This window comes from Mycteria americana, chromosome 8 (assembly GCF_035582795.1).
Source record: "Mycteria americana isolate JAX WOST 10 ecotype Jacksonville Zoo and Gardens chromosome 8, USCA_MyAme_1.0, whole genome shotgun sequence".
Taxonomy (NCBI): domain Eukaryota; kingdom Metazoa; phylum Chordata; class Aves; order Ciconiiformes; family Ciconiidae; genus Mycteria; species Mycteria americana.
Window position 1 is genome coordinate 29,406,933 of NC_134372.1, and position 22,195 is coordinate 29,429,127.

General features: G+C 38.0%; 1 protein-coding gene across 5 annotated transcripts; it reads left to right on the top strand.

Annotated features, from left to right (window-relative positions):
- Window positions 1-1,178: 1,178 nt before the first annotated feature.
- LOC142413887 (receptor-interacting serine/threonine-protein kinase 2-like) lies at window positions 1,179-18,613 on the top strand. Of its 5 annotated transcripts, none has more exons than XM_075510558.1 (13): window positions 1,186-1,290; window positions 2,881-2,968; window positions 3,756-3,921; window positions 6,191-6,344; window positions 7,878-8,033; window positions 8,175-8,323; window positions 10,155-10,204; window positions 11,334-11,495; window positions 12,254-12,339; window positions 13,668-13,736; window positions 14,513-14,681; window positions 15,590-15,742; window positions 17,055-18,613. In XM_075510558.1, the coding sequence occupies exons 3-13, from the start codon at window positions 3,770-3,772 to the stop codon at window positions 17,375-17,377; spliced, it is 1,623 nt and encodes a 540-aa protein (XP_075366673.1). In that variant the 5' UTR covers window positions 1,186-1,290; window positions 2,881-2,968; window positions 3,756-3,769; the 3' UTR covers window positions 17,378-18,613. The 5 variants fall into 5 exon arrangements, with proteins under 5 accessions (XP_075366674.1, XP_075366673.1, XP_075366672.1 ...); XM_075510557.1 differs by having other exon boundaries at window positions 2,881-2,952; XM_075510560.1 differs by having other exon boundaries at window positions 2,881-2,952; window positions 15,659-15,742.
- Window positions 18,614-22,195: the final 3,582 nt, after the last annotated feature.

The window sequence follows — 22,195 nt, forward strand, 5'->3', positions numbered from 1 at the left end:
ACAATTAGGCCTTGTAGAGTTTTGACAAAATTAAAGATATTCTGGACCTTTGACATTTTCTAGCCCAGCCTCCTGCTCAAAGCAGGACTACCAGCAGTGCTGCATCAGATCAGCCATGGCTTTGCCTAGCTGAGTCTACAAAACCTTAAAGGATGGAGACTCTACAGCCTGAGTGGCCCAGTGCAATACTGCATTACCCACCTGGTGAAAAAATTTTTCTAGCACCTGGCTTGAACCTCTGAAGTAGAGACATCTGCCTATGCCACTGGTTGTTATCTGCCACTATGGGGGGGAGGATTTGGCTCTATCTTAATAACTGACCTTGAAGTAGCTGCGGGTTTCTAGTGGACCCCCCCGCCCTTAGCCTCTTTCACCTAACTAAACAAGACTGGCTCCCTCAACCTCTCCTTGTAAAGTATGTGCTCTAGGGCCCCATTTTGGTAGCTGTCTACTGCATCCTCTCCAGTTTCTCAACATTTTCTTTGAACTGAGGGCCCTAAAGCTGACTTCAGTATTTCAGATGCAGCCTCACCAGTTCTGAGTACTGAGGCATAATGACTTCTCTCATTTTGCTGACTGCATTTCTAATATAGCCCAGTATGCAATTTTCCCCACTTGTGATGAGAGCACACTGTTGGCTCGTGATCAGCTTAGCTTCCACAATAAACCTTTACATCCATCCATCCACCATACATCCTTTTCAGCAGGGCTACTTGACAGTCAATTGATCCTTACTTCTTCTTTGCAACCTAATGTTACCCCTATGCTTACCTACCCTCTAACTAGAAAACCAGCATTTTTCATCCTGTTTTAAGATCAATGTGACTTTTAAAGTTTAAAGGTATTTTGTACTTGTTCTGTTGTTTTGATCTACTGCAGAGATAAGCATCAGCTGCACAATCTGTATACAGCTCTACACACTTCTGTATCTGGACTGTATCCAATATGGTGTTTTCACTGTTACATAGCTTTCCCTCTTAGCATTCCTCATTGTGGAAAAAGCAGCCATCCAACCTCTTTTTCTGTAATTGCTCTCATTAATTACAGGCAGTTAACAAGTCAGCCTGTGAAAACCCATCTGCAGCCACTGAAGAGTTACAGTTTGTAAACCCGACCAGGAAATTTCAGATGTTTGCAGGCAGCCAATAAAAGGAGAGATCAACAACGCAGCTGACTCACAGGCAGGAAAGCTTGAGCTGTGTTTGAATGCAGTTCAACACTGACTCGCACTTGGTATCTGCAGCAGTTTCGCTTCATTGTTCCATAGTTTTTATGCCTGTATTTCCAGAGGTAAGTTGATTTTTGTTTCCAATTTCTTCTATTGAGGCATCTGAATATTAACACAACATAGAGTTTCTCTCATACTAAGGAAAACATCTCTGCTATGAATTACTTTTAAAAAAATTAGCTTTAAAATTAGAAACTTGAAATGAATGGTTTTATAGCAGTCACCCTCCTGCTCCTGCCTGCCCAACTAGGGGAAGATGACAAAGTTGTCTGAGACTTTTAGTGTCTTACTAAAAAGTAATATGAAACCCTTCATTGCAAAGGTCACCTAGGAAATATTGGTTTTGCGGTTTGATAGTGTTTTTTTTTTTTAAAAGGGTCTAGGAGAAAAAGCATTCAGAAGAGCAGAACTATTGAAAAAATGGCTTTCATACCAAACTTGCAATTTGGGGGGTAGAGAGAGATGTAGTTATCTGTAATTCCATGATAGTCCCATATTCCAAGATTAGTCCCTCCAACTGTTTTAGGAATCTGGGTAGCACCCTGGATAAATAAAAGATCTCTCATTTTAGGGTTAAACTCTTTTGGAGATTATCAGCAAATCACTCTAAGTCTAGGTGTGGAAACAGATGTACAAACTCAGACACAGGGACAACGGTGCTTGGCATGTCATGGTTTGTAACAGAGAAAGATTGAAGTGGTTTTCATTTTGTTTTTAGAAAATCTCTAGTTTTTGCAAACCCAAAAGAGGAGCTGATGGCTAGGTTTTATTTCTAGCTAAGTAGTCAGTTAGCAAGAGTTTAAAAAACTGTTATAGCTGTACTTGATTCAATTTTAAATAGAAACAGATACTTTCAGGAATGGTTTAAATCCTATATTCATTGTTTGATCTTCCTTGTACTATGTTTGGAGCTGAGTAAATTATTTTGGCTATTTAAATGATTATTTATCATGGTATATAATAAAAATGAGACATAATTTTGCTCCTGCCAGCTTTCTGATTGCCTCCTTTATATTTAGGATTTGTAGATCTATGGTCTGTCTTTGCAACTTTAAAGGATAAATGGCTCATTTGGAAATTTATCTTCATTCAGAGAAATCTTTTCACATTTTATGCAACTCTTAACCTATCTGTCAGCCTCATACCATATTGGATTAATTCTTTAAGGAAACTCTGAGACACCTGTTGCTTTCAAACTACAATAATCTAACAAAATAAAAACATTCAACTGTGCTTTCCTGTCAAAATCAAATGTTGTTGAAGCTGAACTCGTAAATCAGCTACTGAATTATTATTTGCACTTTGATTGTGGTTAAATGCAAAACTGAGCTTAGTACCCCTCTGTGATTGTGACCGTGCCTGCATGGCACAGCTTAAATACTAATATTAACTGGAAATAAGTTGGTCGTGAACCAGAAGCAGTTCAGCCATGAGCATAGGCCAATTTATTTTCAGGTTTTTGATTATACTTTACTCATGGATAACTAGTGATCTGCTCAAAGTCAGAAGACTTTCAGGCCTTTTGCATTCCAGGAGCTCTTTTTGTAGAGCCCATCTTCTAGAAGGACACAATTCACACTCAACAGTCCTTACTGGTTACTTCAAATTTTTAGCCCTGTTACTTCAGTTCCCTCATGTGTTTTCTTTTCTAGCCCTGGTCTACTGGACTCTGAAGGGAGTATTCCAGTTTGAGTTCTTCTGACTCACTGACCACTGATCTTGCAGTAATCCGTACCAATGGTTTTATCCCATCTGTTTTCTTTGCTTGCTCATTTTCCTCTTTCACCACTGACTTTTGGTTATTCTCTAGTCTAATGTAGCTTCACAGATGTAATTAAAAATGGTTCTCATGTAGTAACACAGTGGTGCTTTGCAGAGGTTATCTCTAATCCATGTGCATCACCATACAATGTGTCTGAAACATTCAGATGGCCCTAGAGAGTTACATTACAGAGTATTGGCCAAATTAGTGGCTGCTATAAAGACACAGCTCTGTTTAGCAGAGTTTTGCCAGCTTACAGCAGGAAGAAATTTGTCTTTTACCTTGCTTTTTTGTTGATATGTGATGTTGTATTAAAGAAGATATGCAAGAATGATGCAGAACAGACTTGCATGAATTATTGAATTGCCTTTTTTATGAGAAGCAGGGAAATGATTTCTGTCTAGCATGTAACTGTAAGACATTAGTTTGTTGTCTACATAGTTCAGTATCACTTTAAAATCACATTTTGTATTATAAATAATGGCCCCACATTTCAAAGTCATCAGATGGAAATAATAATGAGCAATTAATTAGCACCTTGCAGCCTCAGATGGCAAGTTATGGTCCAGACACTCCTTTGCAATTAGTGCATTTTTCCTGTCTTTATAAGGAAAGTCTGACACAGAGTGGTAAAAGGAAGCCTGTTGGATTAGGGTAATAGTTATTTGGGAATTAAGGGGTGGTGCAACTTCACTGTGCTTTGGTAGTAGTTACAAAAAGTAGTCCTTAAAACTTTTTTTCTTTTCTGCCATTTTTTCCCCCAAGCCAGCCATCAAGAAATGGCCAGATCGTTACCTGTAGTAGCCCAGGAAGATTTGGATAGCTTTACCTTGACCAGGACAGGCTCAGGCTTTGCACTCAAAGCCTTTCATATTTCTTGGAACACTCACATCTCGGTGAAACTGCTGACCGGCCAGGACACTGCAGAGAGGTATGTGTCTTATTTAGCCAACTAGCCACACAGGTGGGCAGCACAGACCTGCAGTGATGGCAACAGAATGAATTGTGGTATGCCCAGGGTCATCTGATCTCTAAACGCATCTCCATTCCTAGAAATCCCAACTAGCCAAGAGCCAACTTGGAGGCAGTTATACTGAGAAACAAGCTCTATGGTTTTTTACAAATTTTTATAAAAGCAGAGCTTAATCCTGAAGTCATTAATTATCTCTACTATAATAATGTCTGCAAACCCTGATCAGTAATACTCGGCCTGCTATGGTATTACATCTTTCTGGAGGTCCCTGAAGAGATCTCAGTTGAATTTACTCTAAAACAGCATGTACAGCTGAGGGAGTAGAGAAATGGGAGGAGGAAGGGATAATGGTCAGGGTTACAGGGCAGTGAGATGTGTACGTGTCCTGATTATAAAAACAAACAAGCAGTGACTGGTGGGCGTCAGCCTACTGACCACAAAATTTCAGTGTGTGACAAAAACACAGAAAGTTTCCAAGAATAACCACAAACTACTTTTGATGAAACAAGATGTTTTAGGTCCAGTGACCTAAAGCATTTTAGGGAATGCAGTGACCTGACTGTTTATCAAAAAAGGAGTGTCTGATGTGCATCTAGGCACTAGTTACTCTTGTTAACTGAGAATGCTGCCATTCAGGTGGCTTTTGTTAAAAGTAAAATACTAAAGTGTCCTACTCGAATACATAGTGTTTAGTTTCATTATAAAGGCAGAGGGGGAAAAAACAGTATTTCATACAAATATTTTTAAATTGACAGTTTAAATTGTCAGTGATACTTCAAAAACCAAATGCTGCCAGAATTTGGGAACAGTTAAAAATTTTAAGGGTGTTTGTGTGTGTGTGCTTCATTTTTAGACAATAGAAGTCCAGCAATTTTGTAACTGGAACCAATGTTGTTTGTTTGGTAGCTTGTTTAAAGAAAAAAGTTTCCTCTGTCCCCTACCCACATTTTCTTTAAATTAAACAAACAAACCCCAAAACAAAATAGTTAAAGTTACAGAAATCAACATTTACTTTGCTTTAAATTTAACACACTATCCTGATTTGGCATCTTTTCACTCAAACTTGCTCCCTAAAACTGAAGCCACTGTTCTGATTTTCTCTTTCTACCATTCTGATCTCTTGTTTATACTACATGGTGTGTAGGAAAGCTGGTAGAATAAACTGTGTTTTACTCTGGCTGCAAAATGTTTAACTGTGTGCTGCTGATGAATATTTAGATTTGTGGAAATAAGTGTTAAAACAGGTGGGGCTGTGAATTACTTCCAGTGATTAGTTTATAGGCTTGTGAATCAACACAGTAAATATGAGAAACTGAAACTGAAGTCTCAATGTAAAGGCTGGTTAGAATAATGAGAATGAGCTCCAGGTCTGTTGAAATCACCTGAACTTTGAATGAATTTCAATGAATTTTCAGCTCACAAGTACCATAAAGTAGAAAAAATCAGATCTTTAAAATTGAACATACAATTAACAAAAATTGAACCTGTAGCAGAAGTTCAGTTATTTCCATGAAAATGCACAATTGACTTGGCAGTTCAGTGTTTCCTGTGCATGAAGAAGTAACTGTTTGAAATCCTTGGACAACAAAACTTTATTCTTCTGATTATGATCAAAGCAAAGCTTTGTTATCTCTGTAAATAAACTGTTTGAATTCGGGTCTATAATCCAACCACAGCTGAGCTTGTATCAAATTTGGCAAAGTCACTAGAGTGGTACTGCTTACATCAAACCTGAATTTGGCTTCACTTTTATGTCATGCTATGACATGTTATGATATCATGTATCACTTATATAACATGGTCCCATCAGGTAAGCATGGAAGATCATAATTTCCTTGTAAATGTTGATCTCACTAATAGCAAAAGGATACAAGTTCTTGGGGACGGTAAGGGGGAAAAAAATTGATTTTACTTAATCTGGCATTTGATAGAATTCATATTTCTCCTGCCTTCACACTTCATTCCTGCTTTAAACTGTGCTCCTATGTTCATATTAAAGCATCCAGAGGTCTTTCATGTTATATTAGAAAAATACACTACACAACAGACTGCTTCATTTTCTTAGAATTGTTTGGAATATGATATAATATTGGTTTTATTGGTAGAATTATATTAGCTTGTGTTCAACCATATGGTTATCTCTCACTTCTATATCCTACACTATCTCATCTCTAGCTGAAATTCCCATCGGTCTAATCTGCCTCTAACCCTTGCTATTTTTTTACAGGGAGTGGAAGTTGCTACTTCAGGACATAGCAAATGTCAGACCCTCTGAGTCTGAACGTCTCCTGCCTCCTCTTGGGATTTACCAGTACCATGGACTTGTGGGGATAGTGACTGAATGGATGAACAATGGATCCCTCCACTCACTCATCCATGAGGTACATAAAAGAAGTCATCTTTTATAGGACTGTTGTGGTTTAACCCCAGCCGGCAACTAAGCACCGCCCAGCTGCTTGCTCACTTCCCCCCAGTGGGATGGGGGAGAGGATCAGAAGGGTAAAGGGAGAAAACTCATGGGTTGAGATAAAGGCAGTTTAATAGTTAATAGTCGCTGAGAGCTATTGTAACTAGCCTGGAGGAGAAGGGGAAGGTGAAGGAGTGGGGGAAAGTGTCCCTCCCTTGTCTCCCCCATAAATTGGCTCTCTGAGGAGAAAAGGTAAAGAGTGTAATTATTAATAGTTTCCAAGAGATGGTTCCTGAAGTACGGAGACTATGGCAATGCTGAGTACAAATACCAGATTAGTCTCACAACCAGTAATTTTATCATATCATAAACCAGTGTTACACAATACAGCAAAATGATAACCTTAATCCAGCCCCCAGAGATGATAAAAAGCACAACAGGGAACATATACAGCAAGTGAGTTGTTACATAACACAACTCTGTGAACAAGCACAACAACTCTGAGAGCAAACAAATCAACATTCTGACCAGCGACTATTAACCTAATAATGAATGCTTATAACAAATTTGTTTTCACACGCTCTGGTAGATCTGTCATTATCTCAACCCTTCAAGCCCCACGTTGGGTGCCTGAAGGAGCAGGGGAAAGTTTATTGTCCTGGTTTCAGCTGGGATGGAGTTAATTTTCTTCATAGTAGCTGGTATAGTGCTGTGTTTTGGATTTAGGTTGAAAATCATGTTGATAACACACTGATGTTTTAGTTGTTGCTGAGCAGTGCTTACGCTAAGTCAAGGACTTTTCAGCTTCTCATACTGCCCTGCCAGTGAGGAGGTTGGGGGTGCACAAGAAGCTAGGAGGGGACACAGCCAGGACAGCCGACCCCAACTGACCAAAGGGATATTCCATACCATATGATGTCATGCTGAACAAAAAAAACTGGGGGGAAGTTGGCCCGGGGTGATGTTTGGAGTGATGGCGTTTGTCTTCCCAAGTAACCATTATGTGTGATGGAGCCCTGCTTTCCTGGAGATGGCGGAACACCTGCCTGCTGATGGGAAGGTGTTGCTGCTGATGAAGTCCTTGTTTTGCTGATGAAGTCCTTGTTTTGCTGATGAAGTCCTTGTTTTGCTGATGAAGTCCTTGTTTTGCTGATGAAGTCCTTGTTTTGCTTTGCTTGCGTGTGTGGCTTTTCTTTATCTATTAAACTGTCTTTATCTCAACCCACGAGTCTTCTTACTTTTACCATTTCTATTTTCTCCCCCATCCCACCGGGGGGGAGTGAGAGAGTGGCTGTGTGGTGCTTAGTTGCCGGCTGGGGTTAAACCATGACAGTGACAAAATTAATTACAACAGCAGCCAGAAGAGAACAATCACCATGTAAGTTATGGACAGTAGTCACAGTCAATCTGTTCTTTAGCTTCTGTATTGTACTTCTGTTTATTGTCAAATGAAAATGTGAATAGTAACAATTTCACACTACCAAAACCTGTATTTTGTGTTACTTAGCATCAACTGTACCCAGAACTTCCGTTTCCCTTACTCATAAGGATCCTGTTGGATGTGGCTGAAGGGCTGCATTACCTTCACAGCCTCGAGCCTGCTTTCTGCCACTGCAGCCTGAAACCTTCCAATGTGCTTTTGGATATGCAGTACAGAGCCAAGGTGGGAGCTTCTACATTTAGCCTATTAATGTAAAATCCAGTGATTGTCCTATTGTTGCATATATTTATCCTAATAGTCAACATTTAATACCAAGACTTGAGGTATTGTTACTAAAATTTACTTTTTCTCCCATCTCTGTAGATATCAGATTATGGTCTAATTAACTGGAGAAAACAGCAACTGAGGTCAGACCTGCAGAACTGCAATGAGAGAAACTGCCAGGATTTAGTGTACCTCCCTCCTGAAATACTTGAAGGAGGCCTTCCTTCCCAGGAAGGTGATATTTACAGGTGAATGGCATTTCTAAGGGCAGGTCATACCTAGTCCTTCCTACGTTTTACAATGTTGCTGAAATACTTATTTTCAAAGATGCTACAGTAAAAATGCCAGATCTACATAATGCAGTAGGATAGTGTTCCACATGAGGCCAGTTACAGCTGTGAATTAAATTTGAAATTCCCCATATTTGGTGAATAATATACCAAGGTTAAGAACTGTTCTCAAAGGTCATCATAAAAATATTTATATAATAGACCTAAACGTTTAAGAAGTGCCACATAGCTGCCAAAACTTTTTCATATACATTTAGAAACCTGATAACTACAATTCACATGGTTTCTAAGCGTGAACTGTTGTTGGCTTTAGTTTCAGGAAGAACTGTTGATGCTTAGGTGAGGCCCAGGTAAAAATATGACCTTTCTCTCAATATTGTCCCATTAAGGTCCTATGGAATCTATGCTGGAATAACTTACTGAGCCACTGAAGCATTCACACTTTTTAAATAAGGTGATTTATAAAAAGGAGGAAGATTACTTACTGCCACATGTCCCTTTTGGACATGTCTCATTTTTGAGGCAACTACAAAGCATGTAACAACCTCAAATTGCAACTATTGTCTGTATGGATATTCATCTTTACAAATGGCATACAGAGCCTGTGAACTAACATTATAAATAACTTTGAGAGCAGAAGAGTGGTTGTGCTTAAGAGCTTTTACGGAGGCAACAAATTTAAACTCTTGCTTTATTGTCACAGAGGCAGGCTCTAAGATGAGTCAAATAACGCATACACTTGAGGAGACCTATAAATGATGTGACTAATCTGATGCTGTTCATAAACACAAGATTTTTGCGCAGGAAGAGTGGCAACTTACTTTCAGGTGGCATAATTAATCTTCCAGCATGTCATTCATATAATTTTAGATGCTCAGATGTGACTCAGTGCATGAGATAGGTGCATGTCTAGACAGTGGTGCAACAGAGAAAACAAAAGTATGTGTCATGTATGAAATATTACTTAAGTACATGTAAGTTACATGTGTGTCCACATTATATCAGTACTTTCCTAGAGGGTATTTAAGTAAAAGCACTTTCAGATTTTATGTGGAAATAAGGCAGAAGAGGTTCTTTTAAACACTGTAATTCAGCACTATAGCAAGATACATCAGTAAGCAGATAAGTTTATCCTAGAACTGCTTCTTCCCCTTTTGATTGCTTTGCTTCCGACTCATCCATAGCCTGCTTCCTCTCTTCCAGCAGCCTCCTTGCTTCTGCCTCTGATTTTGCAGATTGAGCTTTTTATCAAACTATGTTTTATACCATCTGAGTTGTGGGTTATATATGTAGATCTATGTTATCACTGGAATACTTTATAGGATGTTGGAAAAGGAAAAAGGCATTTGAAGCTCCATCAAAATTTGCTGAAGAAAATAGACACACAGTGGGTCAGAATCAAGTTTTTGGTAGGTTAACTGATGTGCTTGTTAGTACCTGCTGAAAAGTCCAGTTCTTTCAGCTGCTATTTAAATTACTTGAAAACAAAACAAAAATGATAGAGAAAGGAGCACAGAAGGTTCTGAAATTTTTACAAAAATGGTTACAAAAAATTTTAAAAATGTAATTCTAACTGATTTATTTTATAAGAACAGTTCAGTTGAAAACTGAAACTTAATAATGCAGGAAAAAGGATCTCATCAAATCAGGAAAGACTTGGATAGACTTTGTCTTGAAAAACTCCTTTCTCTTAAACCAATAAACTTATTCTTGGAAATGAGAATGTAGATATGGATTGCAAACTAATGAATGGTCCTTTGCTGTTCTTCCCCCCCCCCCCCCCCCCCAGTTTTGGAATACTGTGTTGGGAGAGCCTAAGCAGACGGAAACCCTTTGAAGGTATTTATCTCTCTTGTTCATGTCAGACTTTGTGTAGCCCTAATCTTTTCCACAAATTCCCTTACTGTAGGGAAATTATGATACAAACAGCACTGTCTTTTCAGATGTCCCTTGCCTTAAACTACTGTTACAGCACATAGTTCCACATTACGGGATGTAAAGATTAGAATCCCTCAGCAAATCCTAAGTGTTTCCAAAGAAGCTGATCTTTCTGCAGGGGAAAGGTGTAGCTTCTTACCCAACTTGTGTCATCTCTCTGTGCTTGCTGAAGCACTGTGTTGCTGAGTTGGGTTTTCTGCTTACCTTTAGTGAGAAAGAATACCACTTTATATTTGACAGTTGTCATTTTAAAATCAGGGAAAATTTTAGTGACAAGCAGCTAACTGGATGAGCAGAATGCTCATTTTTAAAGTTGCTGTGAATTTCAAATCCCAATCAAGAAATGCCAGTTCATGCTGAATTCTCTTAAGTAAGCAGGGAATCTTACTTCCTTAGATGAAAGTGTGAGCAGTTTTAAAGAACTTCATTTGCAAAGCATTGTATAATAATTGTCACAGTCTAGGAATGATTTCTGTTTCATGGAGGTGGAGATCAATGAAAGGCTTCTTTGCTATGGGCTCAGTTCTGCACAGCAAAACTGATTGAAGGAAGTATTTTACAGGCAGAGGACCTTTTAGAAATACTGCATAGAATAGTATCTTAATGTTCATACAGCTTATGGCTGCCATCTTGTGGCTGCCCAAAGTAGATTTTTTTTTTACAATAGGGTTTATATTCCTATAATGCAGGTGTAAGGCTTTATATAAAACTGTGTGCTTAGAATATACCTATAACAATTACATGTATTCCTGAGGTATCTGTGCATATAGTTTACAACGCGTGTTTACATATCCATTTGTGACTTAGTACTTGGACAGAGTTCTTTATCCTGAAATGTCCTGTTGCAATAAGTAGCTATAGTTATTGTTAAAGGTTAGCATATCTATTTACAAGAGTGTTAATATATATTTGCTTTCAAAAATCAGTCTTTGTTTTAAAATATACAAAATAACTTATACTGGATATCCTTTTAAGAGAGTTCTGAGGTCTTTAATATATTTTTGCAGTGACATTTTCCTATAAATTGCAGGTCAAACAACCCTGCTGGGATTTTTGAGAGGAATAAGCAGCAGTTTGCGGCCTGGCATTTCAGAAAAGTTTATACCAAGCAATTTGCCTGAGAGGAATAGACTGTTGCACCTTATTGCTCTGTGCTGGCATCAAGAACCAGATTATAGACCATGTACTGCAGGTAGGGTTCAGGATTTGTGTTCTTTGCAAGATTTGTAATGGAAGTAGTCTTGCTGGGAACGTTGCTCTAGCACTCTAAATCACTGACAGAACAAATGAAGTGGAAGTAGTCTTTAGATCATCAGACTACTGTACATGATTTTTCTAACTGAAGCTTCCTACCAGAAATGGCTTGCTTATCTCCAAAATTGTGGTTAGTATAAAGTAAAAATGACTACAAATAAAGGGAGGAATATGATCAGCTATATATACTAGTTTAACAAAGATCAACCTGTCTTCAGCATTTCTTGATTCCAATGCATAACCAATTCCCTTTGAAGTGTGCTATCATTGTTTACTTTAGTGGAATTGTTATGTTTATCATCCGTTTCTAAAATGATAGCCAAGAAATGTTAAAATTGTGATATTTGAGGACTTTTGAGAAAACTTTCAAAACTGAAGTGCTGAGGAAGCAATTTGCATATAGCTTTATTGTGATAGATTCATACAGTTGTGTGCAAATCTTTTGCAAGTAAGTTCACTACATCTGTATGAACATTTAAGAAAATATGATTTTAATGTGACTGTAACCGTTCTTTAAAATCAGTTCAAAAAGGAAACCAAGAGGACACAAGAGGTGGAAGTTGTGTTAAACTAATTCCACCTAGTTTGTTCAGCCACTCAACACAATAGTAAAGTTAGTTGCAATACACTGATGTCTAAATATATACACACTTTCATATGCAATGTGGTATTTAAAATGCTTTATTACCCCTGCAGAATGTGTAGACCTTCTAAATGGTATTTTGACTCTTATAAATAAGGAGGCAATTTCTGCTGCAATCTACAATCTGGTGGATGCAAAGGTTAGTGCAAAATTAAGTTTTGTTCTCCTACAAGGGGGTTACTTGATTCTTTCAATTGCAATCTTTGTGGTCCAAAACCAGGAAAGGTTTTTGTTTTCATTATTTTGTTGGACATGCCAGAGAGCTGGAGAGTACACTTTGGCACTTCAGAATCATAGAATTATTACAGAACCTGGACAGCATTAGTACCTGCTGCAGCAATACTAGTACCAGCACTTTTTTTGTGTGCTTCACTGCTTCTAAACTGACATGCTTCAGGCACAAGAAACTACTTGTCCTAGGGTCTAAGAGGGTTCTCTGATACCACAGGAATGGATAGGGAACGGTCAACAACTGAGGGATACAGCTAACTCCATTTATGTCTCCATTGCCATGGGAAATCTGGCATAAATCTGACTGCCACAAATATAGCTATATCCTATCTAGTTAGATAGTCATAGTGGGGAAAACTAGTGACACATGCTTCAGCCCTTGAACAGGTATTCTGACTCCATTTACACCCATGCTGTGTTGTTGGTTTCATTGCTGTGCTGATCTGATTTGTTTATGTTAATATATGCTGGATTATTTCTACGTTGCAATCACATTCTGGGATTATAGAACAGACTTGATCAACGTTTTAATAGGTGGCATAGTTATAGTCCAAGTCATTTTTACCACTACTGAAGTTTATTTAGGATTGTCCTACCAAATATTACATAATCTAATGCTTCAGTTTCCCTTGAGCAAGGTTTTATTCTCCTATTTGCTAAATTGGCAAAGAGCACTATTTATTGTTCAAACAACTGAACTGATAATATGTCCAAAATGACTGTGAAAATGCTACTGGAGATTCTTGAAAATTGATTGATTCGTAAGCATTGAAGTATATAAACTAAAAATAGTTGAACAAATCTGCTGAAGATGTACAAAGTGGAAAAAAGTTACAAATATTGACACATCCTTATCGCAGACAGTTTGGCGTCCTAAACACAGGATGGCCCTGCTCTTTGGATACTTAAAGGAAAACATGTTATAGCTAGCCCAATCTCTCTCTCTCTCTCTCTCTCTCTCAATACAGGGCTATTTTCACCTTCCCTCGCATGATTCAAAACTGTGTTTTAAAATAAATTTGAAACAGCAGAAGCAGTAACAGGGTAGAGTTGTGTCAGATTCTATGCCCACTTACATGCGTTAACATAAAAAATTGCTCTGTGCAATTTGCTGTTACTATATATCAGCGTACCTGAGAGTATAATATATATTGTCAGTGTCTTGCTCCTGACAACTGTGAATTGAACAAACCATATGTATACTTACTAGAGTTACTGTGCTATTTTTTTTTCCAGGACACAGCACTTAATGCATGCAAAGGTTCAGAAATATACACATTGCAGATAGGCATGTGCAATTCAGAGGTGAGTACATGGCATGAGAGTCCTACAAGAGTACTTCATAAGCTGCTCATTTCTCCTGCCAGCCCTGACAATGTACAATACAAACACTGTGGGGCAAAATGTCCCTAACCCAGATAACTCCATCCAGTTAACCAACAAAACCCACTATTTTACTTTATTTTGAGCAGCTGACTGTTGTTCTTGCAAAAACAACCTCCTCCATGTAATAAGAGTTGCTTCAAACCTCTCCTTCTTGAAGAGGTCCTAATGAAATGGCAAAAAATCTAACCTTTCTTGTAGTGTGTTCAAAATGATGGCTGGAAAAAGTACTAGGCTAGCATTTTCAACCAATTTTCTTAGATCAAGGCCAACTGCTTTGTGATCACTCCAAAATACAGTTAACTCCCATTTCCAAAGTGGTTTTGGCACTTGTAGCAGGCCAGCCAATACTGAAAGATACAGAGATAGAACTGAAGCTCATGTGTCTGGATCAGAGCTAGCTTTAAACAGCTCAAGTTCTGGTGACACCATGGCTGCTGGCAGCACAGGCTGCAGAAGCAATCCAGGACTGCAGTAAACCCTAGGACAGTTAGCCTATGGATCTGTGCTGCCACAGTGACCCAAGGTAACTAGCTAAAGTTGAATTAAGTATGTCTGTAGGCTCAACAGCTGCATACCCACCCTGCCCTGCACTGTGTGATACTACTGCCTTATATTCCAAGACAAAACTGCTTAGCAAAGATTTTGGAACAAAAGTTTCCAAGAATATAATTCTTCTCTATTTTGATCTTTTTCAGGTCATCTGTTCACCAAAAGCCAAACATGTAATCAGTAAGAAAACTCCTTTTGTAGTGCCAAGCTTGTCTACTATTCTACTTGGTAGCAGTGAAAATAATGCACGAAGAGAAAATATTCTTGAGATGGGTCTGTCAAATACTATCTCATGGAACACAACAACAAAGAAAGGTCTCTACCTTGAAACATATTCAGCTCCAGCTATTCTAAGAACAGGATAAATATTACCAGTTGTTCCATATACATGTTATTTTCCATGTAAAATTGTCCCTTCTCAGAAGTACAGCTGTGCCCTCTACTGGTATCATCTGAAGCATGAGTTCAGTGCAGAAAAACAAAGGTTCCACAATACTTTTGATTAAGCGTGCAGATCAAAAAGCCTCTTTCGGTAAATTTTTTTAGAACCCTGACCTGTAATGTACAGCTGCCCTTCCCTTGCACATCAAATGTTGCCTGTTGCTTTTGACAGAACAAGTCCCTCCTGGGAACCACACTCCCTTGTGCCACCAGGAGTAACTGCTTTTTTGTAATTTCCTAATAAGAAAAGGAGATAGTTTTAAAAAGACTGTTGCCAGGAACATGAAAATGTAGGAATGGTGATTACCAGGAATCATAAATAATTCCCTTTGCCTTTCTGATGTGGATTTGTCCTGTCAAAGTGTTTAAATTTACGTCAAGTGATATATTTCCTTAAAAGCTTTTTCTGTACTCCTTGTGTCTTTGGATACAAAACTTGAGCCATAGAAGTCAATTCACTTATAGCAACATCTGCATTTCCAAGCATTTTAGTTCTGATCAATAGCTGTCAGACTTATGGACAGAATAGAATGTTCCATAACTTCAGAAACAAATTCCTACAGACAGTTTGAAAAAGTCAGATGTGTGTAGTAATATATGCCAAAATCTTCCTAGAAATAATGATGTATTAACAAGGGCCCAAAGAACAGCTAGTAATAAGTAAGTGCTCTCAAATTAGTTTCCACTTCAGTTCCAGTCCTCTGCAGTGGCTGGCATCTGTATAATGTTCTGTTGTTGTTCAATTCAAGGGTCTCATCTTACTCATCTTAAACTTCTTCTAGATCACCCAGTCTCTGACAGTAGAAAATCAAATTCCTTTTGCACAATTCCTTTATCTGGTTCAACTACAGGCAAAGAAAGCAGTCAGCATAAGGACGCACCACTGGCTCTTAAACACAGAACACAACCTGTGCATCATGAACAAGCAGTGACAGGTAAGACCCCATTTACTGTTTGCGGTGGCAATATTTTCCTTGGCCAAATCTTGGTTATTAAATTGTTTACAGTTTGGGGGACAGATCTCTCTAAATTTTGTGCTCATTTTCAGGTATTTAGTATAATAACTTCTCCAAACTTGATACAAATGTCTCATGAGTCTATTTGTGTATAGCTGCGCCTATGTTCTCAGAAGTTCAGGTATTGCCCACTGAGAACATTGGCTTGTTCTTTCCCAGGGTCATACTCAGGCTGAGAACAGTTCTGAAAAGACTGTCATAAAAATACAAAAAATATAGCACACATTGAATGTGAAAGATGTTAGTTGCCTAAGTCTGGGAAATTTTTTTTTGTAATTTTAAGCTGTGTATTCTATACCTCTACAAAAGTAGCTATTGACTACAGAAACAGGTGACTAGGGGACCATTCATTTCCTTACTTACTTTGTCTTAGTTTTTCCTACTGAACAGAGGCAGAAAAGGCCTGCTTCTGATTTGTGAAGCCTGTAGGTGAAAAGCTCATAAAGCTTCTTGCTAACTTTTTGCAAGCTGGCCTATGATAGTTCTCGCATCTAGCTGGCCATCCTTCTCCACTTCAATTTACTTCTGAGTGATTACATAATTTCTGGATAAATGAACAGACTAGTTCATGCAGGAAAAGTTCATCACAGAACTCCACTGGCAACAATTAGAAATCGGAATGATAGAGGCATGGTCTCCAAAGCAACAATGGCTTTTGGTTATTAATTTTCTCTTGGTGTATGGTATTTACTGACCCTAACGTCAGTACTAAGTATTCTAATTGGTTTGTGAAAAGAGACAGAACCCAAAGTTCTTGATCATGTTGCCAAGAGTATTCCTTTTGTTACTAGTTTTGTCTTTGACACATATTCAAGTTCCCAGTTTCACAATACATGTTTCAAACAGTCCTACTACCCTGAGCTACCTATTAGCTTTTCTTCCACTTTCTACAGGACAAAGTTTCCTCATCTATGTCAAGCCAAACTGCTTTGCATAAAGCTTGATACAGATGCTAGATGAACAGTGCGAGACCTGAAAATCTCCTCCCCTTACACAATCTGAGCACTTAATCTTTAGAAACACTTATTTTCTGTAATCTGATCTTCATGAGTTTTGAACAAAAGATGAAAGTACATTGGACTAGTTTTGAACAAAGAACGCAAATAGACTAACTCTTCCTACTCCTTTCCTCTACTGAGTTTATACTTCTGTGTTGATGCTATCACTTGCTAACAACTTCTGGAAGAAAAGAGCATATGGTTTACCTCATTTTGTTTCCTTGTCACTCAAGATCCTTGCTGCAAAGGAAACTGCTGTCAAATACTAGCCTGCCAGAGACAGACCATACTGAGCTGCATGACAGAAGGACGTCTCAACCACATCCTCGATGTCCTTCGCTCACAGCAAATGTTGTCCCGAATGGATTATGAAACAATTACCTCTTACCCCACAGTGACTGGCCGTGCTCGGGCATTGTTGGACACTTGCCTTTGCCTTGGAGAGAGTGCAGCACAGGTGGTAGTGACTGCACTTTCAGTGACCAAATGTAGTCCTCTGGGACGAGGCAGCCATTGCCCAGACTGCCCTTCTAAGGGAAACAGGATGTTGTTGTGACTTATTTTTTTGCAGTTTGTTACATGGATCAGAGCACTGGTAACTTGGAGTGGCAATGATTCACGTTGATTGCTCACAACCCATTGACTGAAGTCAATCCTTCCTACAGCCTGTGATTTTAGTCCTCTAGTGGAAAAAGCTAGCTGGATTAAAAGGTCAAGTCAACCACTGCCTGAAGAAATTACCAAGACTGGTATAACAAATTCTAATTTGGACCTCAGATGGGAGGAGTGCAATGTGTGCCAGAGCAATTAGAGTTCAAGTCAGATGACACCTTATTTCCCTGATATTTTTTTTTTTTTGAAGGGAGGAAAATGGATCATGACTTTTTGGAGGTTACACTATGGAAGAATGGCTGTTACGAAATCCTTCCAAATAAGAATAGCAAACAACAGGGTACTCGATGAGGAGAAAAAAATTACTGCCTTTCACCAAGCTCATATCTGAGCCAGCTGTTAGAGTGAAAGGCTTAAGAGAATCAAGAAATATTTCTTCAACAGAGCCTTAAGTAAGACTTGGAAATTTTATGTTATGCATATAAATTATTTTATTTTCACTCGCAAATGGTCATACAGTCTGAAAATGGGGCACTGATAGCAGCACTTTAGAGTGGTGGGGCTTAAAGTATTTACTAAATAGAAAAACATTAATACTTTACATCCATGTAGTTCTTTAAGTATGTCTGCAGTTCAAATGTAAAATTAAACCAGGAAGAAGAGGTGCCAAGCTGATAATTTGAAACGGTGGTTCTGCTGAACTGCAAAGGAAGGTAGTCAGATTATTTTAATTATAATGAAAATGAGGTTATATAAAATGCTGGTTTTTTGAAAGCACAGTGGGATTCCTTCAAGCTTCATGGCGCTGGATTAACATGAGAACTTGTTATACAATCTACAAGTGTTTCAACTGCAAAACCATGTTACTCTGTTTCGCTATGTTGCATTTGTTCTTCTCTGCAGTTTCAAACTGCTTATTGAATTCAGTAGTTTGGCAGGTTGCAATTTTAAATACAGTGATGATGTGCCTAGAAAACACATCTAAGATATAAGAAACTTGTTACATCACATACTACAATGCTGCTGGAACCATAAACATATTTTTAAATGTAAATTCATTAAGCTCTAAGACTTCCTTGAGATAATATTTTGTTACAATTAAAAGTAATGTCTATCAGAATATGTTGAAAATAGTTTTGCCTATTAAAGGAGCTAAACATCTACTTGACCGTTGAAATTTTTTTTCAATCTACACTTTAAATGGGAACTTTCAACAGACTAGATCAGTCTCTGCTAAAAAAAGGATGTCTTGCTTGTGAGGAAAATAACTGCTGTCATGGTGTTTTGCCTGTTTAGAAGGCATAAAATAATTAGAGTAAAACAGATAATCATTCACCTGTGGGAAATATTTACAGACTTTTAAGAGGGAAACTGGCAATATTGTTGAAGCTTAATTATCAGCTTTCAAAAACTATTCCATTCAGTTGGTCTGCTGGATACTTTATACTTCTGTCATAAATGTATTTCTGTGAAAAATCAGGCAGGCTATGCTGATTTTTGTCATTATGTTTTTTACATAGAAACAGTTTTGGCTCTTTTCTTGAAAAGAGCCTACCTGAGAATATGATTTGATGCCAGACCTAAGCCCAGTCTTAACTGTTAACAGCAGAACTGGCATCAAACCAGTGGGAGCACAAGTTTATCTGTTCTCTTCTCATATTTAGCTTTCCAATTTAAGTATCTGTGATAGGATGTGACCTTAGAGTTAGTCCTATTACTATCATGCTTACCCAAATTTTTAAAAGATAGACATTTTAAAGAAGACATTTTGTAACCAATTATAAAACAAAGGCAAGTTTGTTACTTCATGTTCAAAAGAGCCTGAATAGAATTCTTAAAATATGTTATTTAATAATTAACTCTATCCACAAACAGATTTTTGCCACCTTTCTCAACTGAAATCAATGCAGGAGTTTGAGATTTTTGTATTGATGCTTTGGGTAAAAGCATTGTTATAACTAGCTATGCTACTGCCAAAGCCTTGCTATAAACATACTTAAGTTGATGTAGCCACATGCACGGACTTCCTCATAACTCTCCCTTGTGTACTCTAAACATTTAAATTTTGGGGTTTCTTGACAGTTGCAGCTGTTCGGAATCTTTAAGTGTGGTATTTTGAAGGGATGCTACTAGTTTATTGAAATGAAACTGCTGTTGATATAAAAAGCTTTGATACAAAACTAGAATACAGTGACCAGAAACTAGCATCATTTCATTTTGTCTCACCAAAAATACATACTCTTATAAGGCCTATAATGTGTTGGCTATGTAACAAAGACGTTAATGTAATGTTGTGATCATTGATGTGAAATATCAAACTGCTTAAAGCTTATGGTATTCTGCTTGTATCCAAGCCAGTTAGTTCATTAGGTAAGATTTTTATTGTCCTTGCCTCTCTTCTGCAGTTCTCTTTATCACAAAACAATATAGAATAAATGACACTGAGCAAGAGTAAAGATAGAAGAATCAAAGAAGAATACTGTTCTTTAGTATCTATGGGGAGAAACAAGGCTTGAATCTGAAGAACAGCTGGAGTCCCAGGAAGGAAATATAAAACATGGGTAACTCTAGAAAACAGCAAAGGCAATCATAAAAAGAAGTCACTTCAGGACTGACCATATGAAGTGATTAGTAAAACTCTCTTGCAGTTACCTGGAAAAGACAAAAGTAGAATTAATAGATGTTAAAAATGATAAGTCATATTCAAATTCTATGAAGCTATTTAGATTTATTAAAGGAACAGTAAGTGGAGTAGGCAGATGGTTATTTTTCTGTCTTGATTGTAATACATTTTTCTTCTTGATGCTGGTTGCAGCTATCTTGCTGACTTGTAAAAAGATGACTGTCCCTTGACCTTTTTCCTCTCTGTACAACACCTTTATCTTAGCTGGGATACTTAATGGAACGTAAGAATGTCTGCACTAGAATTTGTTTGAGATTAATTTGTGGACAATTAATCTGAGGTACTGGAATGAAATGTCTAAGATTAGTCCTTCCAGCAGAGAGTAAAACAAACAGACATAAATACCACTCAATAGTTATCACCAGTGCCTGTTAAAAACAGAGTTCCAGATAACAACAGGAAAACAAAAAGTGCGTATTCATAAAATACTAATCTACAAAATTTTAAAAAGTGTATTAATGGACTGCAAATGTACACAGAAGAATTTTACACCAGGTAGGTAGTCTGAAATGTACAAAAACTAAAGCACTAACCAAAACATACTAAACCTCAAGGACTTTTTATTTTATTGTTTCAAGTCTGAATTCTACAAAACCTTTTGTGTTGGTTTTGGCTGAGATAGAGTTGCTTTTCTTTATAGTAGCTAGTATGGGGCTATGTTTTGGATTTGTGCTGAAAGCAGTGTTGTTAATACAGGGATGTTTCCATTCTTCCTAAGTCGTGCTTATGCTAAATCAAGGACTTTTCAGCTTCCCATGCTCTGCCATGTGCACAAGAGGTTGGGAGGGGACACAGCTGGGATAGCTGACCCCAACTGACCAAAGGGCTATTCCATACCATGTGATGTCATGCTCAGCATAGAAAGCTGGGGGAAGAAGACGGAAGGGAGGGATGTTCGGAGTGATGGCGTTTGTCTTCCCAAGTAACCATTACGCATGATGGAGCCCTCCTTTCCTGGAGATGGCTGAACACCTGCCTGCTGATGGGAAGGAGAGCATGAATTCCTTGTTTTGCTTTGCTTTGCTTGCATGTGCGGCTTTTCCCTTACCTATTAAACTGTCTTTATCTCAACCCATGAGTTTTCTCACTTTTACTCTTCTGATTCTCTCCCCCATCCCACCGGAGGGGAGTAAGCGAGAGGCTGTGTGGGGCTTAGTTGCCAGCTGGGGTTAAGCCATGACACCTTATAAACATTTTCATGCTTGCAAAGGTTTGCTCACTTGAGCTATTCATGCAAAGATTTGTAAGGAAGGTTAAGTGCATATATAAATACTTGTGGGACTGGTATGTTAGGGAACAACGCAACCATCATGACAGTAGGTATAGAGAATTTAGGTTTCTTTACTGCTATTTATTGATTATATATTAACTATGCTCTCCTCCAGTAATATATGTTGTCTCTAAGACTGCTGGGGTGACTTGTGCATGAAAAAATCTTGTCTTGCACTATATTCCCTTTCATTCTTTTCCTGCCCACTTTGCAAAATATTATACTGGAGCTCAAAAGGCTTTAGCATAGTTTTGATTTTGTTCTTTATCAAAGGAAGTAATCCCTTGTTTGCCTTGCCTGGTATTACATTCCCTTTACTGAGCGCATGGTTGACTTGACAGCTGGTATGTCAGCTGTGTTAAACAAAACTTCTGGATTTTGAAGGCAAGTCCACCATAAATTGAACTACCTGACAAGGTCTGCAAAGAACATATTTAATGACTTATTTATGTTACATTAAAGTTAGTGTAGCTGCAAGAATACATTAATTGTCCAGTTAAATTCAATATGTGTTAAAGAAAGGCTGCTGGTAGTTGCAGCATTGCATTTTGCTTAATCCCAACATGACAAAAATGGTAGACAAGAAGCTCAGATGTACTATTTCCAGCTCTTGTGCTGATATGACAGAAATTTGTGATCAGTATTTTGTTATTTCCTGCCTTTATTTCTCTTTGCCAAGAATACATCCCAAGTAAGAGTTAGAGATCTATAGCCTCAAACTGCCATCTTCACTGGTCTTTAAGGCTGACCTTCCTCTTCCACAGAAGAAAGAGATGCATCAGTTGAAGAAACTGTGGACTCCTTCAACC